Source organism: Heterodontus francisci, chromosome 16 (genome assembly GCF_036365525.1).
Source record: "Heterodontus francisci isolate sHetFra1 chromosome 16, sHetFra1.hap1, whole genome shotgun sequence".
NCBI lineage: Eukaryota > Metazoa > Chordata > Chondrichthyes > Heterodontiformes > Heterodontidae > Heterodontus > Heterodontus francisci.
The window spans coordinates 65842486-65860581 of record NC_090386.1 but is presented as its reverse complement, the minus strand read 5'-3'; the positions used below and the strand labels follow the sequence as shown (position 1 = coordinate 65860581).

General features: G+C 41.1%; 1 protein-coding gene across 1 annotated transcript; it reads left to right on the top strand.

The window, feature by feature from the left end:
* Positions 1-1992: 1992 nt before the first annotated feature.
* bhlhe23 (basic helix-loop-helix family, member e23) lies at positions 1993-2742 on the top strand. The gene has a single exon (XM_068048806.1). The coding sequence runs from the start codon at positions 1993-1995 to the stop codon at positions 2740-2742; it is 750 nt and encodes a 249-aa protein (XP_067904907.1).
* Positions 2743-18096: the final 15354 nt, after the last annotated feature.

The following is an 18096-nucleotide window of genomic DNA, read 5'->3' as shown; positions in this document are numbered from 1 at the left end:
TATTCTCATTGATTTGTTTGCACATTAAGGGATGACTACTTCGTCTAAGACTAGACTTTATTTAAATTAAAATCTATCCAGAAATATATTGGCCTCGTTATGTATCAGAATATATTAATCACTATGAATGAAACAGAACTATTACATCCATCCGTACCTTTACTGATCTCTCTGAGATTTATGTTCTGGTTTTCGCTTTTAGTGGTAGCTTCTCCTAAATCCAGAAACTTTTCTCACATTCGACGAATAAAAACCTGCAAAAGCATTTGAAAAAAGTATGTATCTCTTCCGCACGGTGGCGATGGTCATCGGTGGGATCGTTTTGAAGTGGAGTTTTAATCAAATGTTTTCTGACTTTTAGATCCTTACAGATATTTTAAGTCATCGTTACCTTCTTTTGGAAACATGCAACTTTGTTTAACTGAATCAGATTATATCAGTTACTTTGTTTTATGAAATGTTACAATTATGCTCTGTAGATTACGACTGTTCTACAACAGAATTGTATGTATGGGAGGGGAGATTAAACCATAGTTTACGTCTTAATTACCCCACCCCTGTCATAAATCTGAAAATACTTCGTCAAAGGGCAACTGTTCTTGCAGAAATAAATCATTTTCGCGAGTTGCGTGCTAACTCCTGCAAGCGTAAGGGACCGTAAAAAGCTAAATACAAAGTACACGCGCATTAGATGCATATATTTATTCAATACAGATTGTATTTAGACATTGCGGACTACAGGCTGTGAGAAAGTGAAATGAGAAGATAATTAAATCGAATACATGCAGCAGGCAGTGTCGTTAGATTCTCATTTGCCTGCCATTCTGTTGTCACCAATATTGCCCCCCTTAAGGTCACAATGAAACGCAATTAGTGCTGGCTTCCAACATCACAAGCCCTTGACTTCTGTAACGTTCGTTAACTGTGACAGAATTCAGTGGAATCAATTACTGCAACCTAAAAATCAGCCACATGGTAAAACTATTTCATATGGTTGAAAGTATTTTGCTCCAAGAGTGGACTTGTTTTTATCACACAAATATTAATTAGATCAACTAATCTTATTCTTAAAAGTCTAAGGCTAACTCCAGTTGTAAAGCTCTGTCCTCATCGATCTAAAAAATGTTCACATCCTTTACTAACTAGAAAATATTTGAAACGTATGCAGGATATTATTTGAAAAGTTTTTGTATTTATTCTCACATTTCATTCGCTCTGTTGAGTCATAAAAGCGAAGGTACTTTGGTCAAACTAAGCAATGTAATTTTTATATTGTGTCTGACCCACTTCCAAAAGCGGCAGATTAATGTTATACTAATACAGTCAAGATGGGCCGAATGGCCGCCTTCTGTGCTGTATCATTCTGTGTCTGTGCGAGGCCGCATTGGGGCTAATTATGCGCTCGAGTGAAGAAAATAAAACTTCTAAAACAAGTTAACCCTGACATCCCTGCATTGAGGTAGTTTTTTTGCTGTTGATGTTTATTCCTAATTATCGAAATTGTTTGATGCATCCATATGCAACAACTGAACAAGTCATTTGACCTTTGTCTTTACCCCAGAGCTCTTGGTGGAATTTGTTCCGTTATGTCCTGTTGGTAGCGTGATGAAATTGTTTGTACAGTGTTCGGATTGCTGAAACCTGCATGAAATGCTTCCGAGCTTTAGTCGGACATTAGTTTTTTTGTGTCTTTCGATTAAACCCAACTGACTGTGTTGGCAGCTGCCGACCTTTTCTTCAAAACGTTTTAATCCTATTAATTAAAGCGTCCTCCTGATTGGGTAGACTGCATGTCCCAACAGGCGAGTCTCTGTAATAACCTGAAAGTGGGATAGAAAGTGAGTCACATCCCTCCCAGTGCCAGGACGCACACTGGAGAAGGAGCCGTGGAGCTGTCACACACAGCTTCTGTGGACTTTTTCTTTCAAAACGTAAAATTGAAGAAAGGCGAAGAGGGGTAATCCTTTTGATTCAAGTGACTGATTCTAAAAAATGAACGTTGCGGAAGGAGATCTATTTCACAGCACTGCAAACATCTCCGTCAAAGGGAGGGATGAGTTAAATTCCATTGTCAATGACACGTATATTGATCTGCCCCAGCGCTACGGCCAATCTACGTTTAGCTACAGCGGCACTAGCCGAGGTGCTGAAAACCGGGAGAGCTGGTCTGGACAAAGCTGTACTCCATACACTATCAGTCAGGATCCAAAAGCAACAGAAAGCAGCGAAGAGCAGACAGGAGACGAAGAAGACAGCGACGGTCGATCTGCCGGGAGCACAAGGAATCCAGGCAGTGATAACGAGGGCAAACTAAAAAGTTCAATTGGCAAAAAAGGCAAAGAACCGCGATCACTGAGGCTGAGTATTAACGCAAGGGAGAGGAGAAGGATGCACGACTTAAACGATGCACTGGATGGTCTTAGATCTGTGATTCCTTATGCTCATAGCCCATCGGTGAGAAAACTGTCCAAAATTGCCACTTTGCTTCTGGCGAAAAACTACATCTTGATGCAGGCTCAGGCTTTGGATGAAATGAGGCGGCTGGTGGCGTATTTGAACCAGGGCCAGGCACTGACAGGACCCATTCCATCTGCAGCTGCACTGACCAACACTCTGAGCTCCTTTGGACAATCTGCTGTTTATCCATTTACAGGCACTTCCATTGCTTCTTGTCCGGACAAATGCGCTGTGTATACAGGAACACCCTCCAGTCTTTGCAAACATTGTAACGATAAGCCTTAATCAACATGTCAATCCATTCATCCATCTGTCCATCCATTCACACACATCCATTCCGTTGTGAATGTATAAACCATCTTTTTCTTGCTCATTTTTGTCTCTGTATCAAACCAACCAGTTTGTTTCCCATCTTCCTTTGAATCCAGGTAGTATTCATTTTCTCCCCACTTGTCAGTTTTAGCTAACCCACCTATTGTGACCCTTACTTGTTTGTAGAATGTGATCAATTGATATGAATAGATAGATGGATAAATGGCTCATAAAAGACTTACGTTCTGGAATCTTTCAGAGTTACTTTTTTCCTATCTATGTATGACTGCACTCGTTTGGGGCGTTCAACAATTGTTAACTATGCAACATCTCTACACCAAGATCTGAAGATACAAGAGACCGATTTCCCATTAAATGTGGCAACACATTATTACGAACAAAGCTGTTTGAAAAGACAAGGCATTTATATTTGTGTTCCAAGTAAATAGAGAAAGGTCTTGTATTTGATCAAATTAACTTTTTACGCACATTTGATGTCGATGGGATCCATTCACGATACCGTTATGTGATGAATGTGCGGAATCAGCCTTTTAGGGAGAATGATTGTATATTAAATTTGATTAAATGTCACTGACCCATGCACTAAATAGGAGATGTTTAGGTGAAACAGTGTTTGAGCTATTGTTTTTCACTAATTCATTGAAAAGTTTGTTTTAAAAAAAATATATTTCCAAAGTCACGTCAACTTGTTCTACTCAACTATCAATTGCTTCTTTCATGTTACACATATTTAATCGAATAAAGTTAACAGCAAACACTGATGTTGTGGGTTATATTATTTTCTGGCCTGACCTGCTTAAAATGAGTAATATTCTTCGATCAGCATCATTTAATTCTTCTTACTTATTCCAATAACATGTCGACTTTCTTCACTCTTCCCTATGATATTAAATGATGTTAATTCATTGGTCGATATATAAAGTACAAGGTCAACCTCAACTACTACTGATCGACTCCTCTTACCTGAATTATAATTAAATAGATTTTAATTCAGTGGAAATTTTAAATACGCAAACTATCAGTAACGTTTTTACAACAAATCTTTTACGAAATAGTTGAACATAATTGAGCAGAATGTTTTGAGAATGTGACGCACAACTCATCATAAATATTGATAATTTGTTACATGAGCTTTCACCCAATTGCAAGCATTTTCCTGCTCTCGTCTTTTGCAAGTATTCGCCTTTCTGGCTGTACTATGAACGGTTTTTATAGTTAGACTGTGAATTCCGGCAACGTAGTTTAGTGGACTTATAATTGAAAAACATTAATGATGCTTGACTTATTCAAAAAGGGAAAGCGCAAGTCTATTCGACTAAGAACAATATCAATAGATTAAATATCGCCAGTGCTCTTCTTGTATTACTTTTATTGAAATGTTCACTATTCACTTATAAATTTAATTTGTGCGTAAACTGAAAAAGACTATTTGATTACTGCTTCTGCTTTGACTCTTGTATTTATATTACATTAGACAATACTTGTTACGAATAGGAATTCTGTATTTCATTGCATTTATTTCAAATTTTATTTTAAACTGAGCCAAATTAAAACTAATACTGAACAATTACTTTAATATGTGAAATGTGTGTGTGGTGGTTAAAATAGTAGAAAAGTAAAATGTGTATTATATGATGAAAATCTTGCTTTGTCAGAATTGAAGGCCTTCCTAAAGTACACTCGGGCCATCCTTCAGAATGTTCCACTGGTATTAAGGGCGCTTAGTGTTCCTCCATATTGGAGCCTGTATTTGTGTTGTTTACATTGCCGCCTGTAGAAATTCAAGTGGTAAGTTTTAAAATTTCAGTGTGTACTCTGTAAATAAAAAGACCTTTGAATACTAGAAAATCAGAGGCCTCAGAATTAACTCTACACTTTTTTTTTGCCAGGGTCTTGGTTTTTTGTGTGGTTTGCTAGTTAATTCGAAGGAGTAAATTTTATAAGTTTAATACAACATTTTTAAAATTACAAATTTTAGATATTTACGTTGCATGCGGGTTGTGTAAATCAAAGTTTCACGTGATATTTGACTCCTCTTACCTGAATTATAATTAGATAGATATTTAATTCATTGAAAAGTTGAAACAACAAACTGTAAGTAACGTGTTTAAATGGATGTTCAGAGTATCCCACTGTTGTGTAGTTGGATTCCAGAACTTATATGTCGTGTTTCCTTTGAATACTCTCTCATCAAGCTCCAGCTTTCAATCATTGTGATATTATTCATCATAGCAGTGTAAAAGCTTTGATAATATTGTTGTAATATAGCATTTCAGTTTCTTTCTATGACTACTTTATAAAATGTGTCTGATGTTTTGCACAGGAACTCCATATAGTTTTGGAATATTGTCGTTAATTGAAAAAGCCTGACCAGCAGCGTTACAGTTTTATTATATTGAGTTACTTGGGTTAAACTAATACTCCAAAAGTTCAACATCGCAATCATGAAAAAGTTGCTTTGGCATGCATGCTGGATTCTGGAACTCTGTCACATTATGTGACATTTGTACTGTGATAATTTTACATTAAATGCATGCCTGCAAATTTCAATATTCCAGCTGAGGAGTCCAAGTTGTTGCTTAGAATTATTAGCTATAAGGACCACAAAATCACGTAAGTTACAGTATGTTTGCATTTCTCTGAAAAAAATGTTTGGGAACTTTGGCCTAAAGGTGAACCTGGGTTTTCAGTGGGTGCAACAAGTTTTTACATGAGCATTGTGTGAATGAAAAGGTACAATTTGAAAATGTAATAGACAACAAAATTGTGAAAATCAAAATAACAGAAAAGATAAAATACCATTTTAATAGCCTTGCAATTTTTAAATGGAACTTTATAATATGACCTAAAAATAACTATGAAAAATTTGGGTAACAAAATTAAGAAATCACTATAATGACATAATTATTTAATATATATAAAAGAATAAAGAACTTCTAACCATTCATTCCCAAAATTAACAATATTATTGGAACTACAGGACAGCACTGAAGTAACTTAATCACCAAAAGCAGTCAATATTGGATCCTTAAAAATGAATACCTGAAATAAATAAGTCATTAATATTAAAACTGAAATATCAAGAAACAGATACAATGTCAACAAGAGAATCCTTGCTGGCACAACACAAACTAATTAGGCCACTAACTAAAAATGGGGGAGACTTTAACTCCCTCCACCCAGCGGAAATGTTGCGGTAGCGGAGTTAAAATAGAGCTGATGGGCATTACCCCCAGTTCCGTTCCACTGCCATTTTTCCTGGGGTAGAACCATAAAACCATAGAAAAATTACAGCACAGAAGGAGGCCATTCAGTCTGTCGTGTCTGTGCTGGCCACCTTCCAGCACCTGATCCATAGCCTTGCAGGTTACAGCACTTCAGGTGCATGTCCAGGTACATTTTAAAAGAATTGAGAGTTTCTGCCTCCACCACCATTCCTGTCTTCCACTTTGCAGCTGAAGCATCTACCTGAATCAGACAGAAGCCTCATTAATTTATGAGAATCAATGTTCTATACTCCTATACATACAGAGGACCCCCATACAATTCTAACTGCATACTGGATGGAATATGAATCGTGGATGTTCTGCTCAGTAAAACCTGGTGGTACAGCAGAAAAGTCAGAAAAGGATAATGTTATTTTTTTTTTCTGGAGCCAGAATGAAGCAGGAGTGCTGCATCAGACTTCTCAATCCATACTCCAGTGACCCACCACCAAACCCCACAAATTATCTGCTATGTCATAGGAGGCAGGAGGACTACACTGTTAATTCAGTCCCACTTCTCCACAGGTCGCAGCATATTGCCATAAGGGCCCCCACCTGCCAAGAATGAGGCACACATTATTTCGCCACATGAACATTAAAACTTAAAATTGCTGCTGGGTAGAAAAGAGGGCCTATCACAAGGAATTGCCAGCCCCCTCACCGGAAAGACCTTTTTTGCATACTAGCAGACAGTGTTGGAACAAAGGACCCAGTCCCTACTTCCCCAATACACAGAAGACCTGTCAGACTAGTTTAGTCACATGACTAACAGGTGGTTGGAGTTTTTTGAATCTGAACTTGCCAGAGAGTTTTAAAACTCAGAAAGCTGTTTGTTTCTGGACTGGAAAAAACCTCTCTCCTGTCTGCTCTCATCGCTTTCTCACAGAACTGAAGACCCATTGAAAACACATGAACCCCAAGAGAGAAAAGCCTCCTACAGTGAACAAGGTTTATGTAGAATACTGGGCCCCAACAAAAAGCAAGAACTACCTACAGAAGGACTATACAGTGAGCTCAAAGCACAGTAACTAGATATTGCCTCAAACTGTTCTACTTTATCTTTTCTTCTCTTTTCTGTCCCTATTTGCATGTGCATATCGTGTATGCATGCTATCATAGGGCGCGGCGTGTATTCATAGGCATTAACTGAATTAGAGTTTTTAGTTTAAGTTTTAATAATTTTCCATTTTTTATTTAAACCTAAGGAAGGCTGTTTGTGCTCATTTCTTTGCCTTATAATTGGAAAGTGGTGAACAAGGATTCACCAAGAGGGCGCTCAAAACACAGTGTGTTTAAAAATTAAACCCTGTTACAATAAGACCAGGTGAAGGCTAAAAGGGACCCCTAGACACCTTTCTCACCTGGTCATAACAGAAATTTGGGTGCTAGCATATGGAATTTCACCCACAGACAAATGAGAGAGATTGGAAGGGGCAAGCCAATTGTTCCCAATCAAAAAAGAGCAAGATTAATATAGGTTTTCTTGTGATTGTGTGTGATTGTATACTAACATGTCTGCAACTGAAGCAAGTAGCTCTCCAAGCCAGGGTTAAGTAACTTGGGATAAGTTAAAAGCAATGTCTATGGAGGAGTTGAGAAAAATGGCTGAGCAGTGTGGATCACTGTACGTGGCAAGGCTAGGAAGTATGAACTCTTAAGTCCAGTGGCCAACCATTTTTCCCTTGAATCTGAAAAAGCAGAAGCAGCATTAGAAGCAGACCCAGAGTGGGCACTGCTAGCAAAGTTACAATTGGAACAAAGGAAACTTGAAGTCGAGGAAAGAGAGAGAGAGAGGTAGGAGAGGGAGAAAGAGAGAGACTTCCAGAAGGATCGGGAAGAGAAAGAGAGAGCCTTCCAGAAGGAACATGAAGAAACAGAAAGACAGGACAAAGAAAGAGAGAGGCAGGAGAGAGAGAGAGAAGGCATGTGAAGAATGTGAAGAAAGAGAGATAAGGCAGCTTGAGTTAACTAGGGGGTGACAGAGTAACCCTAGTAAAAGCATGGCCAATATTCAGGGCTGGGTACAAAATTACTAAAGCTCACTCAATTAATTCCAAAATTCAATGAGGAAGATGTGGAAGTGTTTTTTTGTGTCTTTTGAGAAACTGGCAAGGCAGCTAAAATGGCCAGCTGAGATCTGGTCTCTCTTATTGCAAAGCAAACTAACTGGAAAAGCCCGTGAAGTTTATTCCTTGTTGTTAGATGAGAGTTCATCAAATTATGAACTGACCAAAAATGCTATCCTCGGGACATATGAATTATAACCCGAAGCCCACCGCCAAAAGTTTAGAACCCTCAAGAGGCAAGCTAATCAAACTTATCTGGAGTTTGTAAGAAGAATGCAGCTGGTTTCTGACCAGCGGCTGAGGGCTCTTAAAATACAGCTTAACAATGAGACTCTCAGAGAAGTAATTCTGTTAGAGGAATGTAAAAAATCTCTCCCATTCTCAATAAAGACCCATGTAAAGGATCAGCAGGTTCAGGGAGCCCGGCAAGTGGCCATTCTGGCCGATGAGATTGCTTTACTTTATAAGTTGGTTTCCCAGGGGACAACTTTTCCTAATCACCCCCACAAATCCGAAAAGGACAAAGGGTGGGAATGTGATATCCACCCAGGCAGTCCTGGAAGAGAAAGGAAAGCAGGAGACACTGGGGACCCACCTCCAACCAAAAAGGAAGGTGCTGTGAGCAAGAGTGAGACCCTGAGACCTGTGTGCTTCCATTGTAATAAGGCAGGGCATTTTAAAGCTGACTGCTGGAAACTAAAGGGGAAACCGGTAAGGGTTAATCAGGGCACACCCGCTCAGTGAAGTCGTAACCCTAATGGAACACACAGCAGAACAAGCTGTGGCTTTAACTGCAGTAAGAGTGCAACCCAGGAAGCTTACTATGGCCAGTGCAGGAAAAGTTAATAGGATTCCTGAAGGCTATCAGGGTTTTGTATTTGAAGAGAAAGTAACCCTCGAGAGGGGCAAGCAAGCCCGTAGTGATTCTCAGGGACACAGGGGCCACTTTTACTGGGAAAAGGCCTGACCTTTCTCCCAGAGAGTACAGTGAACACTACAATGGTGGTGAATGGTATTGGAGGGCAGTACCCGTACACCAGGTGCACCTGGAGTGTGATCTATTTTTGGGACTGGTGACCACAGGGATTGTCCCTAGTTTGCCTGTGGATGGGATTGACCTGCTCCTAGGTAATGATCTGGCAGGAGTGAAGGTGGTAGCCCCCCAGTAGTGAAAGAAAGACGTCAGGAGCTTGGAAAGACAAGGCCGTGGCAGGAGATGGTCCCCTACAGTTTCCCTGAATGTGTAGTGGATCAGGCCATGATTAAACCAGCTCCCCGAGAGGAGACTGCATTGGCACTGCAGGCAAATGACCATGAGGTCTGCCTGGCCAAGACTTTCTTTGGAAAGTTAGGAGACCCAGGGAATGAATTAAATGGATTTTCCCTAGCTGAGGCTCAGCGAACCGACCCAGTTTTGCAAGAGTTAGCACAGGCTGCCCAGTCTGAAAGTGAAGCAGAGGGAGTCCCTGATCGCTACTACTTAAAGAATGAGGTACTGATGCAGAAATGGAGATCTCCTCACAGACCTGAGGGCAAGGAGTGGACAGTAGTTCACCAGTTAGTGCTGCCATAGAGGGACCAGAGATAAATATTAAGAAGGGCCCACTCCAAAATTCTGTTCGAGCTGATCAACAAGCACCTGCACATTTCTCCAGACAGGATGTACATCATGTTCCAAGACCTGGAGGCTGCTAATGTTGGCTGGAATAATACCACCTCCGATTCAGAGCATTCCTAAATGATCACTGTAATAAAAAAGTGGCTGCACATGCCAGTATATGAAAGACCAAAGCCAGCATAAGACAGCAGTTTGACTGGCCAAAACTCCACAAAGATGTGGTGGAGTAGTGCAGGAGTTGCCACATGTGCCAGGTTGAGAGGAAACCCCAAACTACAGTGAAACCTGCACCCCTAAGTCCTGTACTGGTGTTAGGAGGACCCTCCATCATAGGGCTGGTAAACTGTAAGGGATCCCGGCCGGGAACAAAAGGGAACAGGCAGGCACATGGCTGGCAAAAGTTTGGAAAGAGAAGGGAAAAAAGTGACCAAGAGGGCAGGTTAAAGGAAGTCTGTGAGGAATCCTGAACTAACTGCAAAGAATGTGAAAAATTAGACCCCACATCCTCCTATGTAAAAGCAGACACTAGAGGAACCCCACCAGAGTTGCTAACAGCATTTACAGGAACCTGCAGAGATAAAAAGAGACCTCAGGGGGCACAGAAACCATGAGGGGTGCCTCACCTAGTCGAAATGCCACAGGAGAGGGCAGTCAAGTATGCCCATGTAGCTGCAGGTAGGAGTGTCACAGAGAATAAAGGGGAGATTAAAAAATAATCCTCCCCCAGTCAGAAGAAAAGGGAACCACCCATCCCCTGAAGACAAAAGTCCTTACATGACTCAGAGAGTTCAGGATCGACCCACCCACTCCTAACTCTCCTGAAAAAAAAACATGACCTCAACAGGAACAAAAACTCTACACAGTTATGGCAATGGGCAAACTGAAGAAAAGCTTCCCCAAAGAACCACATGGCTACTGGGATGCTAAACAAAAGGAGAAATTAAAACAACACTGGCACCCAGAAAAGACTATTTAATAGGCTTTAAGATTGATGAATGAATAGAAATGAATGACAGAAATGCATGGTTTTCCTTTCTGTATCTTATATTTCTCGCAAACCTTCTATGGAATGCGCCATTTCTTTTTCAACTCGCATTTCATTCCCCTGGGTGTGGAGGTGTCATGCAGGCCCCCACCTGCCAAGAATGAGGCACACTTTATTTCGCCACATGAACTTTAAAACTTAAAATTGCCGCTGTGAAGAAAAGAGGGCCTATCACAAGAAATTTCCAGGCCCTTCGCCGGAAAGACCTTTTTGGAATACAAGCAGACAGTGTTGGAACAAAGGACCCAGTCCCTACTTCCCCAAGACACAGAAGACCTGGTCAGACCAGTTTAGTCACATGACTAACTGGTGGTTGGAGATTTTTGAATTTGAACTTGCCATAGAGTTTTAAAACTCAGAAAGCTGTTTGCTCCTGGACTGGAAAAGACCTCTCTCCTGTCTGCTCCCATCTTTTTCTCACGGAACTGAAGACCCATTGAAAACACATGAACCCAAAGAGAGAAAAGTGAAAAAGGTTTAAAAAGAATACTGGGCCCCAACAAAAAGCAAGAATTACCTATAAAAGGACTGCAGTGAGCTCGAAGCACAGTAAACAAGAAACTCTTCTGATAGTGCCTCAAACCCCTCCATTTTATTTTTCTCCTGCTCTTTTCTGTCTCTATTTGCATGTGCGTATTGTGTATGCATGCTATCATGGGGAGTGGCGTGTATCCGTAGCCGTTTACCAAATTAGAGCTTTTAGTTTAAGTTTTAATAAAGTCAATTTTCTTCTTTAAACCTGTTTGTGCTCATTTCTTTGCCTTATAATTGGAAAGCGGTGAACAAGGATTCACTAAGGGGGAGCTCAAAACACAGTGTGTTTAAAAATTAAACCCTGTTACAATAAGACTAGGTGAAGGCTAAAAGGGACCCCTAGACACCTTTCTCACCTGGTCATAACAATATCAATAAATTTTCCCACTGACCGAAACAGCCAATTAGATACTCCATTTTCCTCCAGAATAAAGCACACCAACCAGGTTTCTTTAATCAACAACAAAACTAACCATTTATTATAAAACCAAGTCTTAACCAATAATGAAGTAAATCTATATATGAATTGAGATGCTAGAGCTCCTAATTTTTTTCCTTGCTCTCAAGCGCACGCACATACATCCAAAACCTGGTTAACTGGGGAAAGAAGGATTTTTGTTCACAACTGTTTCAAAGGAATGAAAGGAATAATAAAAACTTAGAATGTAATGATCTGGAAGGAAGTTCTTTGGTTTGGCGGGTGTCCCAAAGTCAAATAGTTGGATGCCACTTGAAGTCTTTCCAGGCAAGATTGATGAACAGTCTGTGATGGGTAGGCATTCAAAGAACTTCAATGGTAGAAGGCTTCACATAGGTCTTCCATCAGGGGTGTAGCAACAGGTGTAAGTTCGCACATTCAATGCAAAATCTTGCGCTTTTCAAGAGCGAGGATTCTTTACGGAGAAGTAATACTTTTCTGGTTCTTCTTCTGATCTCCTGGCAGGTCCAAATCAAATTCCAATTGCCTGCTTTTGTCCAAACCCACTGGCTTTTAAAGTTCAAAATGAAACCAAAACCTTCCAGAAACAAGTCACATGCCAAGTCATAAATTCTCTCTTTTCACAACAGAGGATAGCTCTGAGGTCAAACCCCATGCTAGTTTCCTTGAAATTACCTACTTTGCAGTCCTTGTTTACCAGTTCAACTTCCTTTCAAAACATCCATAAAGTTCAGCTATCTCCAGATGTCTCAATGTCCAGAAATCTTTTTTCAGTTTTTAAATATAGAATCCCAGGTTTTAATACGAAACTGGAAATTCTCAACAATATTCTCACTTGATGATGTGTATTGAAAACCAATTTGCATCAATATGAAGGTGGCAACATAAGAACATAAGAACTAGGAGCAGGAGTAGGCAATTCAGTCCCTCGAGCCTACTCCGCCATTCAATACAATCATGGCTGATCTCATGTCAGCCTCAACTCCACTTTCCTGCCCATTCTCCATAACCCTTCAACCTATTACTAATTAAAAATCTGTCTATCTCCTCCTTAAATTTACTCAATGACCCAGCATCCACCGCACTCTGGGGTAGTGAATTCCACAGACTCACGACCCTTTGAGAGAAGTAATTTCTTCTCATCTCTGTATTAAATCTGCTACCTTTTATCCTAAAACTATGATCTCTCGTTCTAGATTGCCCTACCAGAGGAAACATCCACTTTACGTCTACTTTGTCAGTCCCCTTAATCATCTTAGATACCTCAATTAGATCTCCTCTCATTCTTCTAAACTCTAGAGAGTAAAGGCCTAAACTCCTCAATCTCTCTTCATAAGACAAACCCCTCATCTCTGGAATCAATCTAGTGAACCTCCTCTGATTTGCCTCCAATGCAATTATATCCCTCCTCAAGTAAGGGGACCAAAACTGTACACAATACTCCAGGTGCGGCCTCACTAACACCTTGTACAGTTGCAGCAACACTTCCCTTCTTTTGTATTCTATTCCTTTAGCAATAAATGCCAAAATTCCATTTGTCTTCCTTAGTACCTGCTGCACCTGCATACTAGTTTTCTGAGATTCATGCACGAGGACACCCAGATCCCTCTGCACAGAAGCACTCTGCAGTTTCTCTCCATTTAGATAATAATTTGCCTTTCTATTCTTCTGACCAAAATGGATAACCTCACACTTATCCACGTTCAACTTCATCTGACAAATTTTGGCCCATTCACCTAACCTATCCATATCCATTTGTAAATTTCTTATTTCTTTATTGCAACTTACTATCCCACCTATTTTAGTGTCATCTGCAAATTTGGCTATAGTGCCTTCTATCCCTGCATCCAAGTCATTAATATAGATTGTAAATAGTTGGGGCCTGAGGACCGAACCCTATGGCACCCCACTAGTTACATCTTGCCAACCAGAAAAGGACCCATTTATCCGGACTCTCTGTTTTCTGTTGGTTAGCCAGCTATCCAAGCTAATAAATTGCCCCAACCCCATGTGATCTTACCTTGTGTATTAACCTTTTTTGTGGCACCTTATCAAATGCCTTCTGGAAGTCCAGATATACTACATCTACAGGATCCCCATTATCCACTTTACTTGTTACATTTTCGAAGAACTCTAGCAAATTAGTCAAACACGATTTACCCTTCATAAAACCATGCTGACACTGATGGATTGCATTTTGACTTTCTAAATGTCCTGTTATTACTTGCTTCATAATGGATTCTAACAATTTCCCAACGACAGTAGTTAAACTAACTGGTCTATAGTTTCTTACTTTCTGCCTCCCTCCCTTTTTGAATAAGGGCATTATATTAGCATTTTTCCAATCCACTGGAACCTTCCCCGCATCCAGGGAATTTTGGAATATTATAACCAATGGATCCACTATCTCCGCTGCCACTTCCTTTAAGACCCTAGGATGTAGGTCATCTAGCCCTGGGGACTTGTCTGCCTTCAATCCCAATAGTTTGCTCAGTACTTTTTCCCTAGTGATGATGATTGTTCTAAGTTCTTCCCTTTCTATAACCTTTGCATTACCTGTTACTATTGGGATGGTACTAGTGTCCTCCACTGTGAAAACTGAGGCAAAATACTGATTTAGTGCCTCTGCCATTTCTGTGTTCCCCACTATTAACTCCCCAGTCACATCCTCCAAGGGACCAACATTCACTTTAGCTACTCTCTTCTGTTTTATATACTTACAGAAGCTTTTGCTATCTGTTTTTATATTTTGCGCTAGTTTTCTTTCATAATTTACCTTTGCTCTTTTTACTACTTTTTTAGTAACCCTTTGTTGATCTTTAAAAGTTTCCCAATATTCCAGCCTGCCACTGGCCTTTGCAATATAGTATGCTTTAGCTTTTGTCTTTATGTTATCCTTAACTTCCTTGCTTAGCCATGGATGTTATTTCCCCCCTCTTACAATCTTTCTTTCTCCCGGGAATATATTTTAGTTGGGTGGAATTGAATATCTCCTTAAACATCTGCCACTGCTCGTCAGCTGTCCTACCTTTTAGTCTTCCTGCCCAGTCCACTAGGGCGAAATCTGTCCTCATGCCTATGTAATTACCTTTGTTTAACTCCAGAATGCTAGTGTGGAACTCCAGTTTCTTGCCCTTAAACTGAATTTGAAATTCTAGCATGCTATGATCACTCTTCCCGAGAGGATCCTTAACTATAAGGTCATCAATTAATCCCACCTCATTACATAATACCAAATCTAAAATAGCCTGCTCCCTGGTTAGTTCCACAACGTATTGCTCCAAAAAACAATCTCTAATACATTCAATGAACTCTCCCTCGAGGCTACCCTTGCCAATTTGATTAATCCAGTCTATATGCATACTAAAATCACACATGAATATTGTCATACCTTTCTTACAAGCCCCCAGTATTTCCTGGTTTATACTGTGCCCCACTGCGGAACTACTGTTTGGGGACCTATAAGATTACTCCCACCAGGGACTTCTTTCCCTTGTTATTTCTTATTTCTACCCAGAATGATTCTACGTCTTGATCTCTCCAGTGCCTGTATCATTTCTCACTACAGCACTGATCTCTTCCTTTACAAACAAAGCAATACCACCTCCTTTTCCTTCCTGACTATCCTCCGAAATATCCTTGGATATTCAATTCCCAAACCTGGTTTCCCTGCAACCACGTCTCAGTAATCGCCACTAAATCATACCCATTTGTCTCTATTTGTGCTGTTAACTCATTAATTTTATTCTGAATGCTTCATGCATTCAGATACAAAGCCTTTAAGTTTGTTCTTTTATCAAATTTCCCTACTCTTGTATGATTCCTTGGTGCAATATAACGTTCACACGTTCATTCCCTACCTTTTATTTTATGGTAACAATCAGCCTCATCACTAACCTGCACTCCTGCCTTCTCCTTTAACTTTGACTTCCTAATTTTCCATGCAACTGAACCCCCCCCCCCGCCCCCCCAACTATTTAGTTTAAAGCCCTATCTACAGCCCTAGTTATGCGATTCGACAGGACTCTGGTCCCAGCATGATTCAGGTGGAGCCCGTCTCATCAGAACAGCTCCCTCCTTCCCCAGTACTGGTGCCAATGTCCCATAAATTCGAACCCATTTCTCCCACACCAATCTTTCAGCCATGCATTTACCTCTTTAATCTTATTGATACTGTGCTAATTAGCTTGTGGCTCAGGTAGTAATCCAGAGATTATTACCTTTTTGGTTCTGCTTTTTAATTTAGCCCCTAGCTGCTCATATTCCCTCAACAGAACCTCTATCCTCATTCTAGCTATTTCGTTGGTACCTACGTGGACCACGACAACTGGATCTTTCCCCTCCCACTCCAGGTTCCTCTGCAGCCCAGATATCCTGAACCCTGGCACCAGGTAGGCAACACAGCCTTTGGGACTCTCGATCATGGCCACAGAGAACAGTGTCTATGCCCTTAACTATACTATCTCTGATTACAGCTACATTTCTCTTTTCTCCCCCCACTTGAATGGCTCCCTGTACCACGGTGCTATGGTCAGTTTGCTCATCCTCCCTACAGTCCCTGCTCTCGTCCACACAGGGAGCAAGAATCTCGAATCTGTTGGACAGGTACAAGGGCTGAGGCTCCTGCAACACTACCTCCTGGATCCCTCTACCTGCCTCACTCATAGTCACGCCCTCCTGTGCCTGACCACTGGCCGAATTCCAGATAGTTAATCTAAGGGGTGTGACTGTCTACTGTCTCCTGAAACACAGCGTCCAGGTAACTCGCCCCCTCCCTGATGTGTCGCAGTGTCTGAAGCTCAGACTCCAGCTCATCAACTCTGAGCCGGAGTTCCTTGGGCAGCCAACACTTGCTACAGATGTGTTCACTAGGAACCACAGTGGGATCCACCAGCTGCCACATCATGCAGGTAGAACACATCACCTGGTTCTGCATCTCTATTTTATTTAATTAGATTTTTATGTGTTTTTTTAAAATTTCCGACTGGTCTTTAGTTTTTAATCTGTAAAATATTTCTCCTATTCACCTTTAATCTGAAATCAACTTAGAATAGGTAATTCAACTAGCAGTTACTTACCAACCAATGAACTTATGGTTTTCCTGTGATGTCACTCTTTTTTCTCTCTGTTTTTACTCCCTTAAAATACCTCCTCTCTCTCTGTGGTCTCCGACTCTGTTCCTTTTGGCGTGCTTTTTAAAGCTCTGCTCCCACTATGTTTTCTCTCTCTTACGTATATTTAAAATCAATAACCAATAACCAATAGCAGGGTTTACCAATCTAGTAGTTTTCTGATAAGGGTGAAGTCTACTGCTGAAGCAGCTGTTTGAAAGTTAAGTTCATGATATAAACATGGCTTGGACTTCATTATTACTATTTGATCCTAATTTGGTCATTTTTTTAAGTTGTGTTTATCAAGGTCAAAGATGTTAATACAGAAGAATGGGACACTTTCTATTTTGGGCAACCAGTGTGAGAATCAAACTGTCCCTAGTCTGATAGAGATGCATAAAAATCACTCTCTGCACTGCCCCAACAATGATCCTCAGCCCTAATGTTAAAAGAGGAACCTGCATTATTCTTGTGTAATACTTTTGCATTTCCTGCCCCGGCCCGTCTGTGGCTGGACTGTGCGAGACTGTGAAATTGGTGCTAAATTAGGGGCAGTTTTGCATTCTGACCCAATGCTCATGAGGAGCTGGGCTGATTCTACCTAAATTCAATCCGTGCTAATTTTATGGGCCCACTAGGAGAGGGAACAGAGCCAGTTGGTGGTGGTGGGGAGGTTGGGGGGGTGGTTTGGGGTGGCCATAAAATTGCATTGGAAGGCGGTGGGATAGAGTGCCCGTTACTATCCCGATGCCTTCCAATTTACTCCGGGGTGGGGAAGGCTGAGAACAACCTTCCTGCCCCAGGCCAATTGAGGCCCTTAGGTGGCCAATTAATGGCCATTTAAGAGCCTCTTCCTACCTCCACCTCAATGTTATTGAAGGTGGAGTGGCAGCCTCCCAGTAGGGTCAGGGGACAATCCAGGGCCCCCAGAGGGGGCCTCCCCAGTGGTGATCATCACCCCTCTCTAGGAAGACACTCCCTCACCCTCACCAAACCCCCCACCAAACCCCGACCCCACTCACCTCTCCAGGGGTCTCCAACATCCTTGGGACTGCAGAGCCTCCTGCAGTACCGGTAGTGGCCACCTCTCCTGATGGCATTGCTGGTACTGCAGAGCTTCCGGCCTTCCAATTAGCCAGCAGCTCTTGACGATAGGAGCTCATCCCTTAAAGGGACAGAATCTCCAATGGCAGGCAGTTAATTGGCCACCCACTTTGAAATAGCAAC